The 13,665-nt window shown below is 50.3% G+C and overlaps 1 protein-coding gene across 5 annotated transcripts in view; it reads left to right on the forward strand.

Annotated features, from left to right (window-relative positions):
- Nucleotides 1-13,665, forward strand: part of RUSC2 (RUN and SH3 domain containing 2) — a 53,042-nt gene that overhangs the window by 31,686 nt on the left and 7,691 nt on the right. For 3 of the 5 annotated variants that reach the window (XM_061477275.1, XM_061477277.1, XM_061477276.1), the window contains exons 3-7: nucleotides 3,291-5,369; nucleotides 7,587-8,369; nucleotides 8,845-9,045; nucleotides 10,242-10,385; nucleotides 11,095-11,171. In XM_061477275.1, coding sequence (XP_061333259.1) covers nucleotides 3,398-5,369; nucleotides 7,587-8,369; nucleotides 8,845-9,045; nucleotides 10,242-10,385; nucleotides 11,095-11,171 — 3,177 coding nt within the window. In that variant the 5' untranslated portion in view covers nucleotides 3,291-3,397. The remainder of the gene's footprint in view (nucleotides 1-3,290; nucleotides 5,370-7,586; nucleotides 8,370-8,844; nucleotides 9,046-10,241; nucleotides 10,386-11,094; nucleotides 11,172-13,665) is intronic. The other 2 variants (XM_061477278.1, XM_061477279.1) reach the window with 2 other exon arrangements.

Genomic DNA, 13,665 nt, shown 5'->3' on the forward strand with positions numbered 1-13,665 from the left:
GAACTGATTTGGCAAAATGTGTTCATATACACACTACATATGCACATTGGGAAATTTCCCCTTGAAAAGGGGTGTGAGTGCTTTGCAAAGATTTGATCAAAGCCAGCAGAACCTGAAACTACTCTTTTTGCTGGATTTTACACCCCCGTATCAATCCCAGCCTACCAAACACTGAATAGGAACAGGAAGGATCCTTCTACAGTCTTCCAGAATCAGGGAAGGGAACGTCAAGGGATGATACAGCCAGGAAGGGTCCTCTGGAACTGAATAATCCCTGCACTGGCGATGCCATTGCCAACCTCCGCGCATCCCAAATACAGGACCAATCATGGGGTGAGAAGAGGGATATCTAGAGCACACAAAAAGCCATGCATATCCCTAGGGAAGCTATCAGAATGGCTCCCAGCAGGAGCTGGCTCTGTGCCACCCATGATATTGGGCCTTTGAGCCTTGTGCTGGGAGCAGGCTGTGGGTGCAGGCAGAATGGGCATCCATCTGCTGCTGCATCTGTGACAGCCAGTGAATCACAGTCCACCCGGGGAGCCTGTGCTGCCCCTGAGACCGAATAGCTGGGCAGAGCTGTGTGTTGCAGGCAGAGCTCTGGGAGGGATAGCTGGGAAATGGCCGTGTGTCAGCTCTCCTGACATTTTGCTGGCAAATGTCTAAGTGTGCCTGTGCAAGACTTGTCCTCCCACAGCAGAGCCTGCACCAATATGAAGTGTATGTCGCTTGTCAGCAAACTGGTGCTGGTGCTGGGAGCTGGCTCCAAGGCAGCCATTCCCCAGAGTCAGCAGAGACACAGCGCTTCAGCAGTGAAGTGCGCTCTCATCATGGTCTTCTTGTCCTCAAAATGATGCTTTTCAAGTGGTTGCATTGTGGAAACACTCAAGATATATAAAAGGCTTAGGGAGGGATGTGATTTAAGCATAACAATCAGCTACAAAGGCAGAGAGAGACAGGATAAATTGGGGCTTCTACATGTACCACCAGTGGTTCTCAAGGTCCAAATGGTGGGGGCATGAAGAATACCCCAGCTATAGAGTACCACTTTCATCATGTGTGTGTGCTAGGCACAGAGGCACAGGCTGCTGTTAGCCACAGTGATTCTTGAACAATGTGATCTGGGGAATCCTTGATGTAAAAGATCTCCCCCCCAGGAACATGGGTGGGCACAGTCTCATCCCTCTCAGCCTCTGTGATGAGTGCTGTGGGAGAGGAGCCAAAGACTTGTAAGACAGAGGAGTCACTGAAAGGGGAGTGAAGGGTGATATGGGCGTTAGGGGGACTAATAGGTGGGGGAGAGTTTATCGTGGCACTGTAATCCAGCTGGATGTTTTCCAAGTGGTCTTGGTGACCTCTCTGTGGAAGCATCCCAGTAGAAGCAGGCATGACTGTTAGGGCTCCCCAGGTAGGCCTCATGATGATCTCTGATATACCACAAGACTTGTATGAATGCTAACCCGGGTGTTTGCATTAAATCTTACGTCATTGGTTGTTTGCTGTAAATGCTAGGTCCGTTTCCATCTTTATATATTTTTTCCTGCCAGCATCATCCCATGTCTGTGAGAAGCACTACTATGTGTGGGAGGAAAGTGCTTCTTTTGATATTTATTTTTAGCATCTTTCAATTGCCATTCTTATGCCATGAAGCTGAAAGAGCTGAAGTTCCTGATCATTCTATTGAGCTGTCTCATTGTTTACTCTGTTGTTCTAACTTAATTTATCCCACATTTCTCGATTTCCCTCCTTGGTTCCCATGTGCCTTTGAAGCTCTGCTCCAAGTCTATTATCATCCAATCCATCATTGTCACAAATGCTGGGGTAAGGTAGTCAAAGATAGATAACATGAATGGCACTTTCTGGAGTCTAATGGGCAATGCTGGCAGCAGACCTGGGGTCCTGGAGGCCAGAGCTGGATCCTGGTATATGGTGTGAGGAGGCTGTGAGTACTGAGGATGCCCATATGAGATATGGGACGTGAATTGCCGACCAAGGGTATTTCAGCCAGGATTTTCAGAACAAGTGGGGGATCTATGAGAGCACTAAGTCAGCTTTTATTCCCCCAGGATCATCCTGGATCACTGTTGTCTTTTGTGGTTTCTCCCTCTCCTTGCTGCCTTATTTGCTCTCCCATACACTCCTCTGCATCTCTGATGTGTAGAAGGGAAGGCAGGAGGGAAACCCCCTTCAGAGTGCCCTGGAGGAGCCTGTAGGCTGTACCCCTGGGTTAGGTGGGGAAGGAGGAATGAACATCCTCTGTTTTTCCATAGTGAATGCTGGTGAACATCTTCCTCTGGCTTTATGAGAACCTGCTATGTACTGAACTCTGAGGGAGCTGGGGCTCCTAATGCCCTGCCTGTACAGTTGGGGCTGTGGTCTGTGGAGGTCGTACTGTTATCAAGTACAGCAGGTAATAAGATAACCAGATACAAGCCACAGGTAATGTGGCAGAGTGTCAGAGAACTGTGAACCAGTCACCCCAGATCACAAAAGGGACTACTCTGAGGTGAAGCTTAACCACCAGTAGGTCAGCAGAAGGCAATGTGCTGCATTGGACCTATGTAACCATCACCAATGGCTCCCCACGGCCCCACTGAAGTCATCCACTCCTTTTCACATAAGAAGCCCTTGTGTGCATAAGGGGTTGCATGCTTTGGCACGCTCCCCTGGCACCATTAAAGGTGCTCAGGACTTCATGGATTTTGGAGAGGAATGGTTGTTACTGTTTTCCCATTCCAGCCTGTTCTGGCTTTGCACTCTCTGCCTGGAACTGCGTGTCTCTGAGGTTGCAAGGTCTGGCAGCGCAGTTCACTCTTTGGGTCTTAAAGGGAAGTTCGAGGTTTCTAAAGAGAGGCAAATCCAGTGTAGAAGATAAGCTGCTTCCATCAGAGTGCAGCACTTCATGTCAGGCCCTGTGCTGTCTGCATATTTTCCTGCGAGAATACAGTGCCATCCACAGCGAGGTCTTCAGCTGGCCCAAAGCCTGTGCAGCCCTTTGGCCACTTGAGTGAAATCAGCTATTCACTTCAGATAAGCTTGAGAGGGGTCAGCTGAAAGCACAAGTGTTGTCCCAGGAGTCTGCAGGGAGGGGGACTTGTTTGTCTTACGTTGTGATGCTTTCCCTGAAGAAGGACAACTCAGGACTTAGTGCTCTGGTACTTGTGCTCACAAGGACCTCTCTGTTTGGCTCTTGTCAGCATATGAAGGCTTCAGACAAATCAAAGGTACTTTAAACAGTCACTGCCTTTCCTGAGAGGTGACTTCCTTTGTGTTTCTGTCTCACTCTCTAGGTATCTGAATTCCCTTATGAGAAGCGTCTTCCCTGCCTCTCATGTGAAGCCTTACCTGTCCATGGGTAGCACCAGCTTAACTGATGCCCTGAAGAGCATTCCCCACCATGGATAGTCCACCCAAACTGACTGGCGAGACGCTGATTGTCCATCACATTCCCCTGGTCCATTGCCAGGTCCCTGACAGACAGTGCTGCTCCATGAGCAAAAGGACCAACCCCTTCTGCCAGCCAGAGCTCAGCGTGACTCGGACCTCTGCCCTTCCGGACAGAGACCTTTCACAGACTGACTCCTTGGTCTACAGCAGCTTTCTCCACACCTCCGAAACCTCAGCAGATGCCTCAGACAACAAAGAAGGCAAAGGGAGGGATTTGATTGTCCCTAGTGTCAGTAAGAGACACAACCCGTTCTTGCTGACTGAGGGTGAAGACCTCGGCGTATTTGGGGATGACTTGGGCCAAAAATCTTTCCACCTTCACAACTCACTTGTGGCTGGCAAACCTCCCTTTCATCTGCACGAGCTGGCCTTGCCCCCTTTCCATCTCCACGACTCCAACAACATTGTGAAATCCTGGAACATGGCCAGCCGGTCCGGTGTGGTGGACGGACAAGAGGACAAAATCAGCAGTGACGACATCCAGAAGAGGAACAACGCGAACAGATGCCACCAGGCTTCCGAACGCATGGACCTGGATGATTGCAGCTGCCATCGTGGCAGCTCCTCCAGCTTCTCCTTTGATAGTGGTGATCAGGAGTGGAATCAGAACACGGGTGAATCCCTGAGGAATCAGGATGCTCTGCACAGCCGGACATGCAGCTGTTCCAGCTCGGAGCTCCCACACTGTCGTTGCTACAGTTCATCGAGTCAGTCTGAAGTGATTGACCAGCAGATGGGCTACATCAGTGACTCCTCCTGCAACAGCTCTGATGGGGTACTGGTGAATTTCAGTGCTCTCTACAACAAAATGAATGGGCAGTCTCAATCCAACCTGAATTCAGCCAACCTGTCCTGTGACTCTTCCTTCTGCAGCCACTCAGACACAGGGGCTTTTTACCTGGATTTGCATTCATCACCCACGGAATCCAAGATGTCTTGCGAGTCGCATAATCCAGAGAGTTCAGGGAAGGCATGTGGGTGTCAACACTCCTCTTCACCCGTCCTTGATGCTAACTGCAACTCCTACCACCTCCACTGTGAGCCTTGCACTTCAGAGAGCTCGGACCTCACTGCCTGCTTCCAGAGCCAAGCACGGCTCGTTGTGGCTACTCAGAATTATTACAAGTTAGTCACGTGTGACTTGTCTTCCCAGTCATCCCCCAGCCCGGCAGGATCTTCCATAACTAGTTGCTCGGAAGACCATACCAAAGGTAGCCCAGCCCAGGCCACTGAATACTATCTGTTTAGAAGGCCTGACTTGACTCAAGAAGAGGGCAATGTGGAGCACAGTGAAGAAGAGGTGAAGGGAGAATCCACCCAGAACATGATTGAGGGTCAGGTGTATGTGAACGTGTCACCACCTAACCTCAACACAAGCCGGCAGCGCTCCAGGAGCTATGATCAGAACCTGGACAGGAGTCCCAGTGGCAGGCTGGGCTCCTTGGAGCGCATGGTGAGCTGCCCGGTCAAGCTGAGTGAAAGCCCAGCAATACCCATCCAGAGCTCTCCCCCAAAGCGAGTGACATCTTTTGCTGAACTAGCTAAAGGCAGGAAAAAGAACGGCACCTCCCCACCACTCCGGTCCAGCGGTGATTCCTCCTTGGAGTTCTCACCTATCCCTGAGACACAGCGGGATTGCCCAACCTTCCTTGAAGAAAGAGCTCGCCGCAGCCAGAGTCTTCCACCCATGTCCTTCCTCCATGGCCTGAATCGGAGCTGTGAGGGCTTCTGTGTGAATCATGCTTTCGGGGACAGCCAGGCTTTGTGTTCCACCAAAGACTCGGTCTCCGGTGAGAAGGTCCCCAGTGGGCATGGGGCAGGTGAGCAAGCCTCTCTCTCCCTGCTGATGGAAGCAGATGCCAGCTTCTCAGGTGGCTCTGTTGGTGGCCACGGACAAAGAGATGTTAGAGCCCGAGCAGACGGTAAGGACCAAACCAGGTAGAATGGAGAAGTAAAAGAAGTGCTGCTCTTTGGAACATGAGAGTAGCATCAGATGAATCTACATAGCAATGGGAGACCAGTGCCTGTGCAGCTTGTTTCTCAGTCTACCACCCCCCGGGACAAAGCCCTACTGTGCTTATTTCAGTCCCAGATATGGTCCTAGATCAGTGTCTTGTCTCCTTGTATTTCTAAAGCCTCTTACGGTTTTGTGCAAACCTCTATCATGTAAGGGAGGACATGTCATTACAACTTGGAGGATTGTCTCCCCTCCAGGGTGCTGTACTCCCCCAGTCCATGGGAATCACTCACTTTTAGCTCCTAAGACAGAGGTGTGAAGATGCTCAGTGGAGTCATTCCCAGAAGATGAAGGGAAGAGAGCCACTGAGGAGCTTTTAGCCTTTCTTCTTCAGAGCTACATGTGACAAGGGTGGAGAATGATAGCCATCAGTCTCCTCTCAGTGCAGGGTCAGGGATCTCACAGTTTCTACCAGGATTTAAATCATGAGTCTTGCAGAGATTAGAGCAGCTGTGAATCTCTGCCAGAATATCTTGGTTGTACCCTCCTGCACTGGACTGCAGCAAAAGTACCCATGGAGGGTAATTGTCATAGTTACCCCTGCAGGAAAGCCTGTAATGCATGAATTGCATGAATTGCTTTCCACTTTGATATTGCTATCGCTTGCCCTTGTGAGGAAGATCTGTGACAGCCCTATTAGAGATATGGCCACTTGTCCAGCATGGCAGACCTCTATCTCTGCCTTAGACAGTTCTTGTGCCTGTGTCATAGGTGACAGCCTGTCTAAAAAGCACTACACAGCCCCTAACATGCCAAGGACCAGACTGTCTTCATTTAATGCCCTGTAGATTTCTGGCAGGAGTTAGGAAGAGCATGGCATTCATTGCCATGGCAGGTGGGACAGATTTTGGCCTTTGGAGCAAGAGTCTTTTAGGTACTGTTCAGTTTGTTTATTGAGTCTTGAATGTGTGCTTGGTGTGGAACGGTAGGGAAGGCAGCTGAGAGAAGGCAGCAAGGGGGAAGCCCTCTCGGTTTGCAGAGAGAGCGTTTGGAAGTAGCAAGAGCTGTTCAGGGAGGAGTAGACAGATAGGAGCTCTCAGGGAAATATATCCCAGCACTTCCTCTCTGCCCTGATGGAGATGCAAGTCTAGAGGGTCTGAGAATGGACTAGAAGGAAAACAAGCCTAAAAGCTAAAAGCTAGCTATAGGAAGAGAGGCCTAGCACACCCCACAGGCACCAGGTAACACCAGGGCTGTGACTGGGATGGGTCCTTTGTCCCAGGATTTGCTGTGGGCTGGAAGAGTCAGGGGGAAGCAAGAGAGAAGGTGCTGCACTGCACTGGGATGCATTGCGGCTGGTGATCAGGGATCCCAGTCAGCCCCATGTGTGCACCCAGTGTTGTGTGTGTTGTGTACTGTGTCACATTTCTGTGGTGTACCTCGGGATATTGTGGCCCTACCAGGAGCTGGAGGCATGCATACATAGGAGATCAGCCTAGAGCGTTCCCTTAGGACATCCCTACCCATCATTTGATGGAGCAGACCTGTGCTTTCCAGTGTTGGAAGCTCTCCTGTTTCTGCTGTGATCCTGATTTGGTTGGGAACATCCTGCTTAGGTCTGGCACAGGCAGGAGGATGAAGGGAGTTGTGTGTTCAGAGAGGGAACCGTTACAGGGAAAGAAGAGGGAGGGAGAAGGGAAATCCAGCAGCCTTTCCAACAGCACCAAGTGCAATGTGGGATTCAGAGCTGCAGTGCTATTGGAGCAATGCTTGTTCTCAGCTAGGTGAGTTCTCAACATGTGTGGGAAAGGACAGTCCTTCAGCATAAGTGATCTTGCAGGTTGAGGGCAGGCACTTGGGGCCATGACTTTAGGCTGTCCTGGGAGGAAGGGATAGTCAAGGAATGTGAAGCTGGTGACCTTACCAGGGGAGATAAGCTCTTGGTGCAATGCTTATATCACACAGCTGTCAACAGCTAGGAACTCTGCATTTGGGGCCACATGTCTTTACCCTGCCAGCTTATGATCTGTGTAAGCAGTTCAGTGTTGAACGACTCTGCATGTGCCTCTAGCTCATCCTCCTGAAGCTGACAGCACATTCCCTTTTGGCTCTGATCTGTTGGTCTGATGATGTTTGTCCCTCTGCCCATCCTTACACCTTGTCCCCCTTTCTCTTCCCAAAGGTGGTGGCACAGACAGCAAGCCCGTGGTACGCTACAGCAAGGACCAGCGTCCCACGACCCTGCCCATCCAGCCCTTTGTTTTCCAGCACCATTTCAACAAGCCACCCAAGGCCCGTGCCCTGCACAGCCATTTCGCTTCCAGCCTTTCCCAGCTCTACAGCTTGTCCAGCAACCGGCCTGCCAGCCAGCAGATCTCCTCCAATGCCCAGTGCTCAGCCTCGACCACCTCGGCGGAGCAGGCAGCAGTGTCGAGGAGCCAAGCCCACAGCACGCTGCTGACCCAGCGCTCGGTGGATGGAGCTGCATCCCGCAATGACAGCAGCATTAAGAAGCCTGCCCCCGAGACAACCCGGCCGTCCCCCCTGGGCAGTTACTCTCCCGTGCGATGCAACGTGCCTTTCTTTCAAAGCGTGGACTCCTCTTCCTCACCCACCTTGGAGAGAGCTGAAGAGACCCAGCCCCCCAGGAGCCGGTCCTGCCCCATCTCCGCCAGCCTGCTTCCCACAAGGTCTTCCCCTGCTATCAGTGCCATGCAGCCCTCCCAAGCCACCAAAGCTGATGCCCTGAGGAGGAAGGAGAACCCCAAGCTGGTACCCAAGAAGGAGGCAGTGATGGAGCCAAGCCTACCACACTCTGAGTACCGACTCCACAGTGGGTCCCTGCCACCCCTCTCAGGGGGTGGTATGAGCAGAGCAGGAGGCCATGCAGATCCCCACTGGAGAAGTGGCAGTGAGACTGCCAGTTCTGGTCCCCTGAGCAGCATGGGCATACGGCCTGTCAATGGTAGGTACCCATCTGACAGGAACATCTCCAGCTCCCTATGGCTATGGCTGCTCCCTGTAGTACCATCCTCTCTTAAATCCACAACCCAGGGCAAAATTGCCCAACAGCCCCTGCCATCTCTTTTGACTGCAAAAGAAATTCCTACACTAAAAGCATGTATTTGCAGTCCTGATTCCTACACTGTGTGTCTCTGAAAGGACAGCATCCACTGCTGATCTCACAGCATCCCATGCCAGGTGCTTGCATCCCAAGCCTGCCTCCTATATGCCTGCAGCCATGAGGCCACTCAGGCTCCTGCCAGGCTGTGGGTTCCACCTCCCTCTGTGTATGCATGCTAATATAAACGCTGCTGGACTTTTAACTAATGTGCTCTCCCTTTCTCTGTCCTTCCTCTTTCTCATCTTTTCTCTCCCCATTTCCCTTCCACGTGTGCTCACATCCTCCCCTCCGGTGCTCACTGCCGGCGGCACCCTAGCGAACCACCTCTCTCCCCAAGCGCTGAAGTGGCGCGAGTACAGGCGGAGGAACCCCCTGGGTCTGGACCGCGTTTCAGGGCTGCCCAGCTTAGGAGGCAGCCTTGACAGGAGGCAGCAAGAGCCTCGGCTGAACCGGGGGAACCCCATCTTTGAGCTCCCTGGCACTCTGAACACCAGCCACTTCCACTGCAAGCTGAACGGTGCGCAACACCTTTCTGCTGGGCGGGCTTGGGAGGTGTCCTTGGGGCTCAGGGTCACTATCCCTTGGGGCTTCAGCCTGGCTTCATAACTGCTCTGCCCACTCAGAACAGGAGGGATGATGCATCTGCTCACAGTGGGGCCGAGGGGTACAAGAGAAAGGTGAAAATTACCTCACTGATGGGTATTAATCTGTGTGGAGCATCCCTTCTTCTCCATGACCTGAGAGCAGTCAGGTCCATCCCTGGGCAGGATTGAAGGAAAAGTGAATGGTCCAAGACCCTGCTCAGACCTAAGCAAGTGCTCCTGGACTGTCTCCAACTTGTACTTCATGTCTCACACAGGAGCTATGGCCCTTAGAGTTATTGTATCTGTGCCCCACAGTGTCCATCCATCTGCCCCAACCCTGGCAGCATGCTATGCTGTAGCTGTCATGGGCAGCTGGCAGCACGGTAGGGCTCCACTCAGTCTTCTCCATGATTTGACTTTACCATCTTCCCTGATCTACAAAACCTGTGCAGGAAGGGCTGAAAGGGGCAGGCTGGTTTTGGCTGAACCCTTGAGAGTCCTCCGGGAAGAGCAGTGTGGTCTATCTGTGGGAGGGTGAGAATTCTTCAGGCTGTCCTCGAGTCATGGAGAGAATTTTCCAAAGCTTTACACTTCAATCTGTCAACCCAATCGGTTTCTCCATCTCTCCTCCATGGGAAGATGCCTGGCACAGCGCCAGGGAATCAACCAGATGGAAATCAAGTATATTAAAGAGCTCCTGCAGTTGTCACCCCTTGAAAACAGAGGGCATCCCAGGGGACAGGCAGAAGACAAGTAGTTTGTTGCCTGTGAATACCTTTGTTTTGTGAACCCACTTGCTGGGGCTATCCACACAGCAGCCTGAGAGTCTGCTGCAGTAAGGCTTTCCTTACCACCAGCTCAGGAAGGTTAACCTCCCACAGCATCTTCCAGTTCTCATGGGCCTGCAGTGAAGATGTAGCTAGATGTTGGGAGGGCTGTGGGTTGAACTTTATATTGCAAACCATTGCTAGGAGAGTAACAAGACTGTAGCCTTGTTGTCCCAGCCTTGGACAGGCTGGTGAAGACTGCAGCTGGTGCAGGTTTCTTCTGGGAAAAGCAAACAGTGTGGGAGAGGTTTTGGTATAAGGGCTTGTGGATGACTCTTTTCTCCCCTGTGTTGGCCCTGCAGGACAGTCTATGAAGCAACTCCAGCTCACCTACACTGACTTCTTCCCTGACTACTTCTCACTAGCAGAGAAACCCCCGGCTGAGTTCTGCCTCTCCCCAGATGGCAACACAGAGTCCATATCCATTGACTTGCTGCAGAAGAAGGGTGAGTCCATGAATCTCTCACCCACGCGAGTGTGACATAGTAACGTATGGTGAACAGTGCTTCTCTCTGTCTCATCTCCTCTCATCTCTGTAGACATAATGGTTCCTTTCCCTGCCCTTCTCTTCTGCAGCATCATAAATACATGTCCCCTGGACTGATGGCTGTTTTCATGGCAGGTTCATGTGGTCTCTGCATCATGCAGTGTGCCACAAAGTATGTTTGAGCTGCTTGTTCCAGGAAGTATGATTAGAAAGGCTCTTGAGCCCACAGGAAATGAGCAAGCAGGCGGGTATGCTGTTACCCTTGTCTCAGTATACAAGGGTGTACCTGTGTGATGCTGCAGATGTGCTTGCCTGAGATTTTGTACTTTAAAAGGTCTGCATGGTAAGACTGGTAGTCCTGCATGGTAAACTATTTATGCAAAATGATGGAATAAAGTATTCAAAGCAGGACAACATATGGTTGTGATGAGACCCATGCTAGGGGCAGGGTTAGGGGCTGAGTTGTTCAGACCTGATTTGGTATAATTTCAGAGGTAAAGGATGTCCTGATGAGGAGTTACGGGGGACTTTGTGTGTTTTTGGAAGAGTGGGCACTTGCACTAACACGGGCTTGAAATGCCCCTGCCTGATTTCTTCCTGAAATGTTCGGTCTGGATCTGTCCTAGAAGCCCCTCAGGCACCTCTCTTGACTTTTTCTTCCCCTCTAGGTCTGGTGAAGGCCATCAACACTGCTGTTGACCTGATTGTGGCTCACTTTGGAACCAGCAGGGATCCAGGGGTGAAGGTATGCCATGCTTTCAACATCATGAGCGGCATGGAGAGGATGGAGAAAGACTGCTCTCTCCATTCTCTTCCAGTCAAAACCTGCAAGGTATCCAGTGAAGGTAGTAATACCAAGAATGAACCAAAGGCAATAGTACGCCATGCAGCAGATAGTAAATCTATGACTATTCTCACTGCATCGTGCTGAGGATGCTAAAAGGGTATGTGGATTTAAGAGAAGATCAGAAAAAAATGGGGAAGAGAAATTCAGTGAGGTCTACTAAACACACAGGAATAATTTCCAGCATAGGGAGTCTCTGAGTTGAAAGCAGTTGTAGGCTGCAAGAGTATTAAGGGCAAGTATTACATATGTTTGCTCTAATTTGACTCTTCTTGTGTACTCACTTATGGCTCTTTGTAAGAAAGAACACCAGCCAGCAGGACTTCTTGTCGGATGCAGTATGGCAGCTCTTTTTTCTTATACAGGGGGGAGTTGTGTCTCCCTCTTCCATGATCTCCTATCCTGTTCTGTGTCACAGGGCTCCATAATGACAAAAAAAGTCATCATTCACTGCTCATCTGGGGCAGGTGGGCATCCCCGCATGGCCCTTACCATGAACCCACTGGCTTCACAATGCACCTAGGTTGCCTGGTTGTCTTTAGCCCATGCTCCCCTCATCTCCCACCTCTGAAACAACACAAAAGCAAAGCAAGTTGGCTGCTGTCTGTGCCAGGCAGTGTTTGCAGTCTCATGACATGTGGCATGATTGTGATGTTGTCTAAAAAGTGGGATCATTACCTGGTGTGCAAATACCAGTGCACACACAAAGTCGAGGTAATTTATTGTCAGCTCTCTTGCAAAATAGGGTGCTAGGTGCAAGCTCCACAAAGCTAGCACACCTTAGTTTGTGTACATCAGGTTATATACATTTCAGAGAATGAAGAAATTACTTTTCATCGGTAGGAAGTTATCAAATATATAATTAATTAGTACTTTCTCTTCTATTGGGTAAATTGCCCTCGCTTGTCATGTAAATGACACGACAAACGACTGACACAGGTTTTTCCAGTCCTGACCTGAGTCAGTGGTCACAATCTCCTCCTGCCACCTTTAACTTTCACCCAGCTACTGCAATTTCTTACTATTTGTTTTTCTAGTACTTCTTCTGTCTTCAGCACCTTTTGGTGCAGATGTTCTCCCTTTATCAGTCATTCAGTTCTTCTTCCAAAGTTAAGGTAGTTACTAAGGAATATATTCATATATTGCTTATACAAAGTCTTGTTCTATTAAGTGATGCTGTTAATCAGCCAGACATTGTTATTGCCATGGCAAATTCCATTCTCAGTGAACATCAGTGGTGCCTACTCTCAATAGTGAAGGCTCTGCTTCAGCCAGGGGACTCTGGGGCAGCAATGTGACACTATTTGGACATGACAACTGCTCTGAAGAGCCATCCCCAAAAAGAAACCTGACTGGGACAGATTCCAAACCCATTCAATCTTATCTCAGAAGGCAGGGTAATTTGCCGCTAATTACAATTGTTGTTGATGCAGAGATTGCTGTGCAGGGTAACCAGAGCTGTTGGGATTTCCACAGCTTTCTAAGGCTTCATATGAATTTCTTACTCTTGCAGTGTTGGTTTGGGGAATACTTGCAGTATTCCCCCATTCCTTTACTTACCAGATAGCACTTTGGTTTTGACCTGGAGTTCCGTGATGCAGCAGTGTGACAAGGGCTGAGCATTCACCTGTCAAAAGGCAGCACCCATCCCTGATGCTCCTCAATGGATCTGATGGGATTATTCCTGACTCAGAAGTTCAGCCTCAGTTCAGGGACTTTGTGGACCTGTGCCAACTGGCCAATGTAATTCCATCTCAGCTGGTAAAATCTACACACTGAACACAGCTACCTGGACCACCAACATGATGAGCAAGGCCTGGGGCTGACCCCTTTGGATACACCCCTCAGCAGCCCAAAGACTGTATGCAGCAGGATATGCCTCTGTTCTGCGGATGCTAGACTCTTACATGCTTCCTCACTTCAACCTGAGCTCTGACCATCCATTTTGCCCTCACCATGTTTATTTATAGTAATCCCTAGGAATTATAGCGTGACATGTCACTGAGCTAAGTGTTCCTTAACCCCAGTGCTGGTAGCTTGTATGTGACTTGCAGGATGCTTCAAAAATAGCAACAAGAAAATCTGCAGCAGAAAAATCCCCTACTCTTTTCTTCCTCCAGCAGGACAGCCTTGTTATAGGCAGAATCAGTCATTCCTTCTAATTGGGATATCCTCTTCCCAAACTGGGGTATTGTCTTCCCGAGATGTTGCTTCATCCCACCCTGGGGCAGACTTTGCAGGGATCAATCCAGAACTGGTGTATGAGGCAGCAAAGGTGAACGGGAAGGGTCCACTTGTTCAAGGAGCTGCAGAGCATCATCGCAGCCTGGATATTGCCTGCTGGGTGCCTAGCAGGCAAGTGGTGCTGGACTGTTTGCATGCATTTGTACCTTGT

Source organism: Pezoporus flaviventris, unplaced genomic scaffold (assembly GCF_033815535.1).
Source record: "Pezoporus flaviventris isolate CSIRO_AGI_PZ_B2104156 unplaced genomic scaffold, CSIRO_AGI_Pfla_v1 ptg000100l, whole genome shotgun sequence".
NCBI classification, from domain to species: domain Eukaryota; kingdom Metazoa; phylum Chordata; class Aves; order Psittaciformes; family Psittacidae; genus Pezoporus; species Pezoporus flaviventris.